Source organism: Polypterus senegalus, chromosome 10 (genome assembly GCF_016835505.1).
Source record: "Polypterus senegalus isolate Bchr_013 chromosome 10, ASM1683550v1, whole genome shotgun sequence".
Classification (NCBI taxonomy): domain Eukaryota; kingdom Metazoa; phylum Chordata; class Cladistia; order Polypteriformes; family Polypteridae; genus Polypterus; species Polypterus senegalus.
The window spans coordinates 69,359,875-69,377,069 of NC_053163.1; the positions used below are offsets into that span (position 1 = coordinate 69,359,875).

At 39.2% G+C, this 17,195-nt stretch overlaps 1 protein-coding gene across 3 annotated transcripts in view; it reads right to left on the reverse strand.

Moving 5' to 3' along the window:
* LOC120537188 (organic solute transporter subunit alpha-like) overlaps positions 1-6,519 on the reverse strand; it is a 46,816-nt gene extending 40,297 nt beyond the window's left edge. Inside the window, exons 1-2 of one of the 3 annotated variants that reach the window (XM_039765932.1) lie at positions 6,111-6,519; positions 285-439 (exon numbers count right to left, since the gene is read on the reverse strand). In XM_039765932.1, coding sequence (XP_039621866.1) covers positions 285-439; positions 6,111-6,168 — 213 coding nt within the window. In that variant the 5' untranslated portion in view covers positions 6,169-6,519. Of the gene's footprint in view, positions 1-284; positions 440-985; positions 1,067-6,110 lie in introns of those variants that run through there. The other 2 variants (XM_039765933.1, XM_039765934.1) reach the window with 2 other exon arrangements.
* Positions 6,520-17,195: the final 10,676 nt, after the last annotated feature.

Consider the following 17,195-nt stretch of genomic DNA (forward strand, 5'->3'; position numbering starts at 1 on the left):
ATTTTCAGTGCATCCTATATTGGAATATATTTTGTAATGCACTTAGTAGTAAAATGCATGCAAATGTCTGTAATGTGGCATCTGTTGAAATAACAAATGCAATGAATTTTATTTCTACAGATGTTTGTGATGCTCCATCTGTTGGAATGACAGAGACATAGCAACTGGACAGACAGACAGATACACAAGCACTTATCATTTGTTAAGGTGGATAGTTCATTTCACAACTGCTGCCTAAAGAATATCATTAAAATAAGAGTGGTTAGCAGAACAGAAAGCCTTACTGGGGGGGCTCCAGTCACCCAAATGTAAGTCTTCCTTTTGTATGATTGGGGAATTTTCTTCAATATGTAGATGACTTCTTCCAGATACACTAGACTTCCAATCACTGACATTGCTGTTAGCACCATATATAATGTGCTAGTTTCTAAGTCAATGTCTGAAGAAGAAAAAAAAATATATATATATATATATATTAAACATAGACATAGCAATCCATATTTTTTTTTTACCTTTGAATTCAAAAACACAATCACAATGACCAGTGCCCCAACAGCACTGGATGAAAGCCAGGAGCAAACCCTGAACAGTCAATCAGTCCATTACAGGGGGCACTCACAGTCACTTCCACCAGACTAATATGGACTCCCCAGTTAGCCTAAAATAAGTAGAGAACCAGAAAACCCCAAGAAAAACCTACAAGAAGAACATGCAAACTCCACAGAGACAGCAACAAGGAAGGGAGTCAAGGCCAGTCTCCTGAAAATGTGAAAGAGCAGTGCTCACCACTGGACCATCCTGTATTTACACAGTACATGCACCTAAACATACAGGGGATTCAAACTGACAACATTTATGCTGCTTACACTTGCCATAAACTGAGATGCATCTATAATTCATTTGGACTGAGGTTCAGCTTCTTGTTGGATCTGTTATTATGGTAAAGCAAATCTGGTTTTAAAGCTGAACTGGTATGCTGTCATACCTCACGCTGTGCAGAGAGCTAATATGGTGTGAGAGAAATAGTTTCTGTTAAGTTGTACATTTTAATTATTTCTTGTCTTCAGAGTCAGGGATGTTGAACTCCGGTCCTGGAGGGCCGCAGTGGCTGCAGGTTTTCATTCTAACCATCTTCTTCATTAGTGACCAATTTTTGCTGCTGATTAACTTCTTTTTCTTAAGTTTTAATTAACTTGACTCCTTAGGCCCCTTAGTTGCTTCTTTTGCCTTAATTAGCAGCCAAACAATAAAGAAACACAAAACGAGCCACCATATGATCAGCTAACCACCGCATCTGAAATAAAGAAAGGTGGAGGTCTCAGTAAGGTTGATCTCTCAGGACACCAAAACATTCTGACAGTGAAAAAAAAGTTTTGGAAATGTCTGCTGTGGCAGAATGAGAGCAGCAACAAGCCATGGAATTAAGTAGCAGGTTTAATTAACAGCAAGATTCGGCTTCTCATTAAGAGATTGGTTGGAGTGAAATTGGTTGGAGTTTGAAGATCCAGTTTAGCGGGATGTCTGTTGGCTCGTTTTACATCTCATTTCTGTTTGGCTGTCATTTAATGAAAAAAGGAATTCAGAGGACTGAATCCTTAAAATGAAGGGAAAAGAAATTAATTAGCAGTGAAAACTGGTCACTGATTAGGAAAAGGGTTAGAATGAAAACCTGCAGCCACTGCGGCCCTCCAGGCCCGGAGTTTGGCACCCCTGTTCTGAGTATTTTATACAATTTGTAAAGCAGCTGTCTCATAGTTCTCTAGGTACTATTTTTTATTTTGTTTACAAATCTGTTATGAATGGCTACACTTTAAGTTCTCTAGCAGCTTACTTGTGATGTTTACAGATCCATCCATCCATTATCCAACTGAAGCCAATCCCAGCCAACACAGGGCGCAAGGCAGGAAACAAACCCCGGGCAGGGCGCCAGCCCACTGCAGGGCACACACACACACCCACACACCAAGCACACACTAGGGCCAATTTAGGGTTGCCAATGCACCTAACCTGCATGTCTTTGGACTGTGGGAGGAAACCGGAGCTCCCAGAGGAAACCTATGCAGACATGGGGAGAACATGCAAACACCACGCAGGAGTCTCCTTACTGCGAGGCAGCAGCACTACCACTGTGCCACTGTGCCACCCTGTTTACAGATCGTGTTATGAAATTTTATAGCATGATTTATTAAAAAGTAATTTGTTCTTTGGTTTGTGAATGTTGCTGAAAGTTGTTAAAAAGTTTAAGCCAGACAAGATCAAGTCTTTTTCAACTTCAGGAAGCAGAAGCAGTTTTAACACTGAATTTAAATGCCAAGAAATATTAAATTAGATTGTATGAAGATAATGCAGCAGCTTTTTGGCATAGTCATTATTTTAGTGAAATAACTTTTTAGAAACATATTTATATCTCCTAATAAAAAATGAAGTTGTACAGTTAGGTCCATAAATATTTGGACAGAGACAAGTTTTTTTTCTAATTTTGATTCTGTACATTACCACAATGAATTTTAAATGAAACAGCTCAGATGCAGTTGAAGTGCAGACTTTCAGCTTTAATTCAGTGGGGTGAACAAAACGATTGCATAAAAATGTGAGGCAACTAAAGTATTTTTTTAACACAATCCTTCATTTCAGGGGCTCAAAAGTAATTGGACAATTGACTCAAAGGCAAATTCATGGGCAGGTGTGGGCAAGTCCATCGTTATGTCATTATCAGTTAAGCAGATAAAAGGCCTGGAGTTGATTTGAGGTGTGGTGCTTACATGTAGAAGGTTTTGCTGTGAACAGACAACATGCGGTCAAAGGAGCTCTCCATGCAGGTGAAAGAAGCCATCTTTAAGCTGCGCAAAACAGAAAAAACCCATCCGAGAAATTGCTACAATATTACGAGTGGCAAAATCTACAGTTTGGTACATCCTGAGAAAGAAAGCAAGCACTGGTGAACTCAGCAACGCAAAAAGACCTGGACGTCCACAGAAGACAACCGTGGTGGATGATAGCAGAATCATTTCTATGGTGAAGAGAAACCCCTTCAAAACAGCCAATCAAGTGAACAACACTCTCAGGGGATAGGCGTATCGATATCCAAGTCTGCCATAAAGAGAAGACTGCATGAAAGTAAATACAGAGGGTGCACTGCAAGATGCAAGCCACTCATAAGCCTCAAGAATAGAAAGGCTAGATTGGACTTTGCTAAAGAACATCTAAAAAAGCCAGCACAGTTCTGGAAAAACATTCTTTGGACAGATGAAACCAAGATCAACCTCTACCAGAATGATGGCAAGAAAAAAGTATGGAGAAGGCGTGAAACAGCTCATTATCCAAAGCATACCACATCATCTGTAAAACATGGTGGAGGCAGTGTGATGGCTTGGGTGTGCATGGCTGCCAGTGGCACTGGGACATTAGTGTTTATTGATGATGTGACACAGGACAGAAGCAGCCGAATGAATTCTGAGGTGTTCAGAGACATACTGTCTGCTCAAATCCAGCTAAATGCAGTCAAATTGGTTGGCCATTTCATGATACAGATGGACAATGACCCAAAACATACAGCCAAAGCAACCCAGGAGTTTATTAAAGCAAAGAAGTGGAAAATTCTTGAATGGCCAAGTCAGTAACCTGATCTTAACGCAACTGAGCATGCATTTCACTTGTTGAAGACTGAACTTCGGACAGAAAGGCCCACAAACAAACAGCAACTGAAAGCCGCTGCATTAAAGGCCTGGCAGAGCATTAAAAAGGAGGAAACCCAGCATCTGGTGATGCCCAGGAGTTCAAGACTTCAGGCTGTCACTGCCAGCAAAGGGTTTTCAACCAAGTATTAGAAATAAACATTTTATTTCCAGTTATTTAATTTGTCCAATTACTTTTGAGGCCCTGAAATAAAGGGATTGTTTAAAAAAAATAATTTAGTTGCCTCACATTTTTATGCAATCTTTTTGTTAAACCCACTGAATTAAAGCTGAAAGTCTGCACTTCAACTGCATCTGAGTTGTTTCATTTAAAATTCATTGCGGTAATGTACAGAACCAAAATTAGAAAAATGTCTCTGTCCAAATATTTATGAACCTAACTGTATATTTTCATTCATTTGTGTTTATCAAGGTGCTGGAGTGTGCTGATGTGCTGCGTGTTTGTCAGACATCTAAGTAACAATTTCACTGTACTCTGTAAACATGACAACTCCTACACTTACTACATGCTGAAGTATTTGGTGAGATTTTTGCACAAGATCTTTTAAGGCAATGTGAACAGCTATTGACCAGAAAAGACTTGAGGTGACAACAATGGAAAAATCTATGTGAATTGTTTTTTTTTTTTCCTCTCTTTTTTGTAATTGTGTGTGTTTGAAGGATCCATCCATCCATCCATTTTCTAACCCGCTGAATCCGAATATAGGGTCACAGGGGTCTGCTGGAGCCAATCCCAGCCAACAAGGCAGGAACCAATCCAGGGCAGGGTGCCAATCCACCGCAGGACGCACACAAACACACCCAGGCCAATTTAGAATCGCCAATCCACCTAACCTGCATGTCTTCGGACTGTCTGAGGAAACCCACGCAGACACGGGGAGAACATGCAAACTCCACGCAGGGAGGACCCGGGAAGCGAACCCGGGTCTCCTAACTGCGAGGCAGCAGCGCTACCACTGCGCCACCCGTGTTTGAAGGATTGTTGTTGTAATCGTTCAATATTTTTGAAGTTTCTGTAAAAGCTAAATTTCACCTTGGGACAAGTAAAGCCTTTAATTGTGTTTATTTCTGTGTAGCATTCTTTACTGAGTTCAGGCGCACAGCACTGTAACACGTTCACAGATACAAAAACATACATATCAAATTACTAATTACATAATGAGTACACATAAAGACATAGTTTGTTCATACAGACAGGAAACAAAGTGGATCAGAACTGATTAATATAAACAGAGCTCAGCAAAATCTGTCACTTAATTAATTATTGAACTATAGCCAGTAGACAATGGCGGACAGGAAAACAAAAAACATTAGTGAGCAGCGTCCATATTTACTGCGGGTCTGCCTCCTTGGAAGTCAACGGCACCAACCTCAGGGGCTAACTCACAACTTTAAAAATAAGGGGCTAAAGTGGTTCTTTGAAGCGATGCCACAGAGAAACTCTCCTTAGTTCCCAAAAGAACCATCCACATGAAGATTCTAGAAAGAACCTGTCTGTATTTAGATCAAACTCCATTAAGATGGAAATTGCGCTGTAAAGCACCAGTGGGTTCCTAAACTCTTACTGACAAAAATAACACAGATTAAGGGTTTTCTGGATCTGTTGTATCCTGCCTGGTAGCTTATTATACATTAAATATTTCTGTTTTCTCCACATATTAGGAACCTTTTCAAAGCACAAATAATCAATTTCATATGCAAAGTGCCCTTCACAGAATGAAATGGCTCTTTATCAAGCAATGGCGCTATTAGGAACCACACAACCAGGCTAAGTGCTATTGCTAGAAAAGATGACACTGTAATGTAAGTTTGTCCAGCCTGTAAAGACACTGGAGCATAGATGGTCACAATGGACAGTTCTTCTCTGATGCGTACAATACAGACTAATACAAAAATACGCAAAGGCTGATGGAATATAAGTATAGGAAATCACAGCGAAGACATTGACTCAGTCAAACTAGTGGAAACGGTGGTGCCAGAAAATCTGTGTGTCTCTGGAGCTGAAAGTGTTGAGGAAGTAAAATGTGTAGGTTGATATTTCTTGTTAACTATCCCAAACTCATCTGGACAGTCAAAATAAATAGATATCAGAATGAGTTTTTGAGTCGTTTTGGGGGGATACGACTGCGCAAAACTCTATAGACTCCATCAATAGCTATGGACGAGTCCTAATCCTGTAACATACGCAGGACTAACGGCATTTCGCTGGGGGGCTAAGCCCCTAATAAGTGCTAAAGCTAACGACGCCGCTGATCAGAACATCGAACTGTTATTAAACTCGAGACCATTCTACACTGAAGACTACTAAATACAACAATACTGTATGTAGTATGTGCTATAATTGAAAATGTGCCACTAGTATCGCGGCATTTTTACACAGCTCTTTCAGCGTTAATCGCGCCTCGACGTACTTACTGTGAAGGATGTGCTCGGAGTTGGGCGGCTCTCCCTCACAGCTGACATTTCTATCCATAGAACTGATAGCCGAGAAACCTAATTTACATAACTACTTTTGTCCTTCTTGATAAAAATACAATTTTAGCACCGTATTATGTAATGATTGCACATGGCTGCCCGGAATTAATTTCTTTGCTTTGAGAACCGTCCTTTGTCGCACCGTGGGAAAAATCCCAGTGATCAAGAGGAGCGCCTGCTGGGGCCACTGGCTGGTATCCGCGTCCTCACGCACATTCGCTTGACTCTCGCCCATTTTTCATAAACACGCCGGCCAATACTGCACATTAAAACTTAAAGGCTTGGCTGCTTCTGTGACAATGATGGAAATCGATTCTTCACAGAGTGACTCGATTTTGTTCTTTTACATCGGCATTTATATGCCGTATGTTGTTGTTGTTTTTTTCTTTCTTTTTTATTTACCCAGAATACTGGCTCTCTGATTACATGCACCAGGTATACACGTGTGAGACAATCCATTTTCAGTTCGAGATATTATTTTTCAGGGACGGTCCTGTTTTTTTACTGGATGATGAATGACACCCCACTGACGTTGAATTATACGAGCAGGAAAAAGAAATGTTCTTAATAATGAATTGGCATAATAAATGTGTGTGCTGATTTGAATTTGTATTCATATACCGTAGAAGAAGAAAGAAAAGAAAAGTGCAGAGTTACAAACCTCACAATGTATGTCTACCAGGGCGAATACGAGACCGTTAGTTAGTTTGAAGTCTGCCTTTCGCTGTAAGTGCTTAGCTATTTATTTTTTTTAATATATTGAAACCTAAGAATGTAACGAACTTTACGTAAGCTAGCGACAGACTGTATATACCATAAACTTTCCTAAGGCGACTTGAAACTAATATACTACTTTCGTTTACCACTACTTAAAAAAAAATCAGACCACGAACAGGTTGGGTGACATTGCGGGGAAGAGGCTTTATGGTTTAGAGTTCAATGCCTTAAGTGATTCACTGCTAAAAACGTACCAATCTCTAACCACATTTCTCAGTTCTTCTCCGGGCGGTACATTTAACCCATGCTACAATTCTGTCATTTTATGGGGTGTATGCAAAGGGTACATGCATCAGTTAATGCGCGATAAAAATACGAAACTACCGTCGGAACCACAAAAAGGCATTCATTCATTCAGTAATCAAATCATACTAATCGCTCAGATGTGGGTAGCCTTTTCAGGACGATGGTAATATGTTTTCCTTTTTTTAAAGAATAACAAATGTTTTAAAAATACATTTAAAAGGCCCACAGTGAAGAAAAAAAATCTAAATGTCGCGATTAAAGTCGACATGTTGACTTTATTCTCGACATTTCCACTTTATTCTCGCCAATTATTCTTTATTGCCTGCGTGCTGTCTCTATCTGACGTACTAAACCCCCAGTTCCTATCCTTCCTTTTTCTTTCTGCACATAACCAATCGCCACGCGATAAACGTCTTTGTGAAATTAAAACTAGTTATAAACTTAGACCTCAGAGTTTTCATAACTTTAAATGTATTAAAGCATGTGGGGGCACGGTGGCGTGGTGGTTGCACTGCTGCCTCGCAGCAAGGAGGTCTTGGGTGTACACTGCCTTGAATTTGCATGTTTTTCTGGTGGGTTTACTCAGCGTGCTTCAATTTCCTTTCAAAGTCATGTAGGATGTGGGGTTTTGTTATGTATTATTGACCCAGCTACTGTATGTGTTGCTCGTATTTACCCTGCGATGTGCTGGCGCCCCATTCAGGATTTACTCCTGCCTCGCACACGATGCTTGCTGGGATGGATGGCATAATTAAACATGTACATGTATAACGAAGAATTTTTTTAAAGTTCTGAAAACTCTGAGGTCTAGGTTTATAACTAGTTTTAATTTCTCAAAGACGTTTATCGTGTGGTGATTGGTTATATGGAGAAAGAAAAAGGAAGGGTAGGAACTGGGGGTTTAGTAGGGCCTACGTCAGATAGAGACAGCACGCATGCAATAAAGAAAGCCAGCTCAGAAGAACATCCATTGAATTCTGCGCTCGTGTCTCCGACCACCACATCACGAACCCAACATTTACATAATATTTCAGTTAAACCCGTGCGATACCCATTCATATATCCAGTTTTTTGGAGCATCGTCACACCTGTCATAAAGTTCTCTACACTGAACGTACACCTTTACTGAGAGGGAGCAGCACTACATCCTCGCCACCGTGCACCCCGCCACCCATGTTTAATACATGCTTTAATGCATTTCATTGTGAAAAAGATATCAAGTAGGGGAGACTGGGGACGGTTGCAACAAGTCTTATTTCTCCAATTAGAAACATGCTAGAGTGATGATACTCATACTGCACATGCTCAGTTAGGCCCTCTCTCCACCAGAGAGAAACTATACACTTTCATCATCTGCTGCTGCGTTTATTGAAAAATAACTGTTTTTAAGGTATGAAAGTATTTTTTTTTGCAAGTTATTTTTTTGACTTGCTGTCCATAGCTTTTATTTTAATTAATCAAAACATACCTAGCTCAAATCATTGTGGTGCTGACTTTTAAAAAGTATTGTTAGCATGTTTCCCTGACTCTTTGAATAGCTAGCACATGGTGTTCTGTCATGGCTTGGCAGGTCAGGGACAGTTGCAACAACTTGGTGCAACCGTCCCCTAGCCAACCAGCCATATTGAAATAGACTACATGTCATTACTTTTTAACATTTTTAGTTAAGAATCAGGACATTTTTTTCAGTTTAAGTCCGAAGTATACTGCTATACAGCTTAACTGTAGTTTATGGATCTAAAAATAGAAATAATATTCTGTTTTTTCCAGTATGCCAAGAGTGAGGAAGAGAGTTACTAACAGAGGGGTTCCCCTCGAAATTTTGGAACAAGCTTCAAATGTAATTAGGAATGAGGGCAGGGCAGTCCGGGCAGCCGCCAAGGACTTTTCCATCTGTCATACCACCTTATTTCGATTCCATAAGAAAAGAGAGAAGCTTGCAAGTGAGGGATCAGATAAGTTACCACGTGCAGGGTACTGGACCATCAGAAGAGTGTTCTCAGAAGACCAAGAGAGGAGTCTAAAACAGTATTTACAAAGGGCAGCAGACTTATATTATGGGTTAAGTCCTAAAGAGGGAAGAGAAATTAACAGAAATGTATAAAGAGAGTAAGAGGGTGAGAGGGTTAGGGTAATATCGGTAAAAAGTGAAAGATAATAAAAACTATTTACATTTTATAACATTTTATTTCAGGTTCGTAGGCTTGTATTTCAACTCGCCTCTCACTATAAGTGCAACTTTCCCTCACAGTGGATTGAGGCCTGTATGACTGGTGTTGACTGGTTTAATGGTTTTTTAAAATGGCACCCAACTCTCTCAATAAGACGTCCTCAAGCCACAAGCCTTTTGAGGACAACCAGTTTAAATGAAACAAATGTTAACAATTTTTTTTAACAATTTAAGCCAGGTTTTGGACAAAAACAAGTTTCAGTCACAAAACATATGGAACCTGGATGAAACTGGGATAACAACTGTTCAAACTCCCGACAGGGTTGTGGCAAGACGTGGTGACAGGCAAGTTGGTGCAGCTACCTCAGCAGAAAGAGGCACACTTGTCACACTAGCTTGTACAATCAATGCACTTGGCAACTCCATACCCCCAATGTTCATTTTCCCACGTGTGCATTACAAATCTCATTTTGTTCAGGATGGCCCACCTGGCTGTATTGGGACAGCCAACGCATCAGGGTGGATGCAAGAGGCTGACTTTCTTGTTTACTTGAAACACTTTCAGCTACACACAAAGAGTTCCTCAGACTCCAAACTTCTATTAATTCTTGACAATCTCCCATCTCACCTGTCAATAGAAGGCATCAAATTCTGCCGCAGCCATGGAATTGTTTTGCTATCCTTCCACCCACACTGCTCTCACAAATTACAGCCACTTGACAGGAGTGTATATGGGCCATCAAAAAGAGTTGTCAACTCAGCCTGTGATTCTTGGATGAAGACCCACCCAGGGATGACAATGACAATTTATGATATCCCAGGCATTTAATCTACTTTAATATTATTGTATAATTGTAGATTTACACAGTACTATGCAAGTTCAGAGAAAAAGCAAAGGTTAATTATTGAAATTTAATATATGTTTAACATGTTGCAACCGTCCCTTATATGTGTTGCAACATCTGACTTCTTCAGTTCAAATCAATATTGTGCAGGATATGTAAAATATAATTAACTACAAGTACTATGGGTAATTAGCAGACAGATGTAAGTTTATAGAATACAAATTTGGCTGGTGTAGTCCAAACAGTCTCTGAGTAAATGAGAGGAATGCAAAAAGTGTTGCAACCGTCCCCAGTCTCCCCTATTTATCTTAGTATTCTGAATGTTCATATAGCAGGAATATCATGAAGTGAATGTGCGGCGATCGCTGCCGGCGCCTCTCAGTGCAAGAGGAAGTCAGTTTAAGAAGCGCATAGAGATTAACTGGGTCAGGGTACACCTAATATAAAGCATTTAATGTGCTACATTAATTTATGAGGGAGTTTGAGAAAATCTAGTAAATTATACATTCATTTTAAGATAAAGTTTAGTTTGCAACATTCTACTGACAAAATTAACTACGAGAATAAAGTGGAAATGTTGAGAATAAAGTCAACATGTCGACTTTAATCTCAACATTTAGATTTTTTTTTTCACTGTGTCCGTACTTGAATATAACTCTATAATTACGTTTTAAAAGGAGCTTTATTTATATCAGTAAAAACCTATATGTGAATTTAGAAAAGGAATGAATGGTGATTAATCAACGAATGAATTAATATGGTATATCATGTATCCAAATCAATTCCAAATGATCAAAATTTGATTAACAATTTCCTTTTAACCTTGTAAAATCTTGTTTTAAATATTTATTTCAGAAATTATCAGAGCATAGTTGCCTTACGAGTATGAAGTACACTTCCCAAGCCCATTCGCTGTCTCTGTAAAGTATACATATTCTCCCGGGGTGTTTTTCCAGGTACTTTTCCCACACACAGCAAGTAAATTGTCAATTCCAAACTGTCTCTGAGCACTTAAATGGGCCTATCAACTGACTGTGACCCTGTCCAAAACTGGTTCCTAATGTATTTCAGATGCTTACCGAATACGTTTTTGTTTTAGTGACGCTCACCTGGATTCAGTAACTTTAATGATGTTATGTTTTAATTCTGATCATCCATTTATAGGACCATAGAATTTTCCAAATATCATAAAATATTTTGTATATCTTCGAAAATTGCATTATTTGTGTAGGGAAATAGTAAGTAGTATTACCGTATATACTCGAGGATAAATTCTCCCGCGGATAATTTGGAACTTGATTTTACCGTATAATTTCTGGTATTTTATAATATCGGCTGTATAAATCGAATGTGGAAAACTCAGACTATTGGTCCAAAAGATTATGATATGCTAACGCCCACCTGATAGAGTAACCATGGAGCACAGTGCCTTTTTTTCTATGTTGGTGCGGCAATGGGCTGTATCAGCAGGTACTCTTAACCTCTCTCTCTCTCTCTCTCTCTTTCTCTCTATGGTGCGTATGTGACCACACGGTAATACCCGAACTACTCCGAAGCGACATTTGTACTGATTTGTGTTTTTTGTATCTCACACACTCATACACCTTTATCGTAAGAGCATCCCTTATCTACGATGGAGCGTTCAATCAGAAGAAAATATGAAGCTGGTTTTATATTAAATGTCGCTAAAGTAGCGAAAGAAATTGGTAAATGTGCTGCTGCAACAAAATTCGACGTGTCTGAAAAACTAATGTGAGATTGGAGGAGGCAAGTTGGGGTCTGATTTTATGATCTATTTTTCAGGTTTCAAGACCCGACTTATACGTGAGCATATACGGTATATCTTCAAATGACAGAAAGCTATGGCAAGCTAAATTAATTTTGAGATATCTCTCAAAATGTATTTTAAGATATTTTAATGAATTATATGATAAGATGTTTACTAAAAATCACATAATGATCTTTTTAAGATATCTGAAAGGTATGTTAATATACTGTATCTTAAATACATTTCAGGATACTTTGAAATAACAGATTATTTTAGATTTCAAGATATCTTAAAGTTACTATGTCTGAAATACAGTTCTTCTTGTAATATATCTTGTCTTTTCGATAGTCTTCCTGTCATAATGAGTTTAGTTATGATATAAAGAATTACACACAAAGTTAAACTACATTTGAGATGAAATGCAAAATGTATTTTATGGTATATGGAGGTGCAGTTTAGAAATGTCTAAATACATGTGAGATAGCTTAAAATAGTCTGGTTGTTATTTCAAGATATACTGAAATGTTTGAGATATCTAAAATTCAGTTGGGGATGTCTCTTATGAGGTAGAGACCTTACAATCCTGAAACGGATTAAATGTTTTCAGTAAGTAAATGAATGAATGGATTTCATTTTGAAGAGATACTCATAACATGCACATTTCTTGTATCATTATAAACAGCTATTAGTTCTGAAAATGACTCTACATTCAGAATTAAACCTCTTGACAACTAAAGAAACTGAACAACTAATCTACAAATCTAGACATCATTACTATGAACATGGAGAGAAAACTAATAAGCTTTTAGCTCAACAAATTCACAAGCAAGAAGTGCGCAACGCAATCTCGGTAATCACTAACACGAACGGAGATAAAATCGTTGAACACAAAAATATAATGTACACTTTTAGAGACTACTATAAATCCCTATATACTACTGAGTTTAAAGAAGACAATACACAATCTAATGCATTTCTGGATACATTACAGATACCACAAATAGACGCTTTTAGTGTGGAGGAACTTGATAAACCTCTTGCGTTATCAGAATTACTAGATGCTATAAAGTCACTCCAAGGCGGGAAAGCAGCAGGCCCTGATGGCTACCCTGCAGAATTTTACAAGAAATTCTCCGCTCAGCTAGCTCCCTCCTATTAGCAACATTTACAGAAGCCAGAGATAACCAATCTCTTCCACAAACCTTTCGCCAAGCACTAATCACTGTCTTTCCAAAACAAAATAAGGACTTATTACAATGTGCATCATACAGACCAATTTCACTTCTGAATAACGACGTTAAAATACTCTCTAAAATCATAGCTAGAAGGATGGAGAAAGTGCTCCCCTCGGTAATATCACAAGACCAAACTGGATTTATTAGGGGCCGACACTTATCTTCAAATCTTGACGCCTGTTTAATGTAATATACTCACCAACTAAATCAAACACCCCAGAAATATTATTATCATTGGATGCAGAAAAAGCATTCGACATGATTGAATGGAAATACCTTTTTACTACATTGGAGAAGTTTGGGTTTGGCCCGAACATTTGTGCATGGATTAAATTACTGTATACTAACCCAGAAGCTTCAGTTTGCATCAACAACATTTGCTCAGACTACTTTAAACTAGAACGTGGCACTAGACAAGGATGCCCTTGTCACCGCTGCTGTTTGCATTGCCATTGAACCACTGGCAATACATTGTCGAAATACTGATCAGATAAAGGGGATTAGCAGAGAAGGACTGGAACAGAAAATCTCATTATATGCAGATGATATGGTACTGTATATATCGGACCCAGAAAATTCTGTGCCTGCAGTCTTAGCAGCACTCACAGAATTTCAAAAGATCTCTGGTCTCAGAATTAATCTGAATAAAAGTGTACTCTTTCCAGTGAATTCTCAAGCATATAATATTAGATTAGACACCCTACCTTTTATCATTGCAGAACAGTTTAAATACCTAGGGTAAACATCACAAGTAAACATAAAGCTCTATATCAACAAAATTTCGCGTCTGCATGGAAAAAATTAAACAAGACTTGCATAGATGGTCAACCCTTCATCTCACACTAGCTGGAAGAATTAACACTGTTAAGATGAATATTCTTCCTAAGCTCCTTTTTTTATTTCAAAACATCCCAATATACATTAATAAATCATTCTTTAAGCAATTAGATTCAACAATAACCTCATTTATTTGGAATTCAAAACATCCACGCATCAAAAGAGCGACCCTACAAAGACAAAAGGCAGAAGGTGGCATGGCTCTACCTAACTTCCAGTTTTATTACTGGGCAGCAAATATACAGGCGATAAGAACCTGGACACAAATAGAAGAACATACACAGGCTTGGACCGCAATAGAAGTAAAATCCTGCAGTACTTCTTTGTATTCCTTGCTCTGTGCTCCAATAAACACACGTTATCGGCAATATACTAATAACCCAATTGTGCTCCACTCACTTAGAATCTGGAACCAATGTAGAAAGCATTTTAAGACGGAGAAGCTTCTATCTGTGGCACCCCTGCAAGAGAACCACCTCTTTCAACCTTCACAAACATATGCAGTTTTAATATCTGGAAAAATTTGGAATTAACTTGCTTAGAGATCTTTATATAGACAACGTCTTTGCATCCTATGAACAATTACATTCCAAATTTAACATTCCAGCTACACATTTCTTTCACTATCTTCAAATCAGGAACTTTGTTAAACAGAACCTTCCAGATTTTCCTCATCTTGCACCCTTATCCATGCTGGAACAAATATTGCTCAATCTCAAGGACTTAGACTCCATCTCTACAATATATAAAATCATTTTACAATCCCTCCCTTTCAAAGATCCAAGAGGACACTGGGAAAAGATCTCTCAATTAATATATCAGAAAAGGAGTGGAAAGTAGCAATGCAGAGAATTCACTCGAGCTCCATATGCGCAAAGCATACAATTATACAACTCAAAATTATATATCGAGCACATCTGTCTCGACTAAAACTCTCAAAATGTTTCCAGGGCATGATCCAACCTGCGAACGTTGCAACCAAGCCCCAGCCTCACTGGGTCACATGTTCTGGGTCTGTACCAAATTAACATTATTCTGGACAAAAATTTTTAATTACCTTTCAGACAGCCTTGGACTCACAATCCCTCCTAACCCATTAACAGCTGTGTTTGGGGTTCTTCCAGAGGGGCTTAAAGTGGAGAAGGACAAACAAATTGTGATTGCATTCACTACACTGTTGGCACGCAGACTTATTCTGATAAACTGGAAGAACCCAAACTCTCCTTTTTTAAGTCAGTGGGAAACTGATGTGTTATACTATTTGAAATTGGAAAAATCAAATACTCAGTTAGAGGATCCGTACAGACTTTTTTCAAAACGTGGCAGGATCTAATCAGTAATATTTTAAAATAAGTTCATAAAGCACAGAGAATTTATTAATTTAGGTATGTTTACAAGCCTTAAAATATATGCCGTTTGGCTTGCTCTCTCTCTCGGGGGTGGGGATCGATCTGTTCTTAACTCAATTTTTCTTTTTGTAAAAACTTGATTGGGCGGCACGGTGGCGCAGTGGTAGCGCTGCTGCCTCGCAGTTAGGAGACCTGGGTTCGCTTCCCCGGTCCTCCCTGCGTGGAGTTTGCAGTTGGAGTTGGAGTTGGAGTACTCCCGTGTCTGCGTGGGTTTCCTCCGGGCACTCCGGTTTCCTCCCACAATCCAAAGACATGCAGGTTAGGTGGATTGGCGATTCTAAATTGGCCCTGGTGTGTGGGTGTGTTTGTGTGTGTCCTGCGGTGGGTTGGCACCCTGCCCAGGATTGGTTCCTGCCCTGTGTTGGCTGGGATTGGCTCCAGCAGACCCCCGTGACCCAGTGGTTGGATTCAGCGGGTTAGAGAATGGATGGATGGATGGAAAAAGTTGATTGCTTTGTATGGATTGTAATAAAATTAATAAAAAAATTAAAAAAAAAGTTCTGAAAATGAATTACACCATGGCAAAAGTAAAATTTACATAACAGTACTCTTTAAATTCCATCCTTTCTTATGACTAAGTAGAGTCTGCTTACTTATTTTGTAAGGAGCATCAACTGTAAGCCCACACCTTACATTTGATGCTGTCTATTTATCAGTCTTGCATATTTTGTCAAAAAGCAGGTCAGGTCAGGTCAGGTTGGGGGGCATGCACTGGTACAGCATGTTGCCGCACCCACCACATGATAAAACATCTCGGGATCCCATTTGGCAACTCCCCAGGCAGACACACAGTCCAGTCCCACCCTCCGTAAATGATCATCTATCTGCCACAGCCAGGTGTTATGTGGGCATTCCATTGTCCTTGTCCAGCCACTCGGGTCCTCAGCAATGAAGGTCCTGTAAACCGGATCACCCTTGAGGAATCGCATCACATGGCCGTAATGCCGTAACTGACACTTTCTCACAATGCAGGTAATGTGCCTCACTAAGGACTTCATGAGCAACCTCATTTAACACAAAGTCAAACCAGCGGCACCCAAGGATTCTCCGAAGAGACACAGTACCAAAGGAGTCCAGTCTTCGTCTCAGGTAACTGGATAGCATCCATGTCTCATAACCATATAGCAAAAGAGGAAGCTCCAGGACTCTAAAGACCTGGACCTTCATCCTTTTGCAAATATATCAGGAGTGCCACACACCCTTTCCAGTGACTTCATGACACCCCTTGCTCTCCCAATCCATTTAATGACTTCATAGGAAGAGACTCCAAAAACATGTATGTTGCTGCTGAGATTAGTAAACCTCTCAATGAGGGTGAACTTCTCTCTGTAGACAGACACACTGCTGATGGCTGTGCCCAAGAGGTCATTAAAGGCCTGGCTCTTGGTTCTAATCCACAACAATTTAATATTTTGCTTTTCTTTCTCAGTTTAATGTACTGAATTAAGTATTGTTTTGGAAATGGGTAGCCTTGAAGCACCCTGATATAGCTGCACATCCTTCAAAATTTTAAAAATTCTAATTTGATCCTCCATGCCATCGTTCCCATTGCCACTTCAACTCTTACTTTTCATTGAACTATGCTATACAAATTTTCAAGGAGCATTTCCATAACCATTCCAAATGTTCAGTCTGTTTTGATTTTACGCCTTTTTTCTCCTGAAACTGAAGAAGCTTTTATTGTTAATCATTTCAAGTCATTCTTTGCTAAGTGTGCTGTCCTTGAACTGTTTTTTTT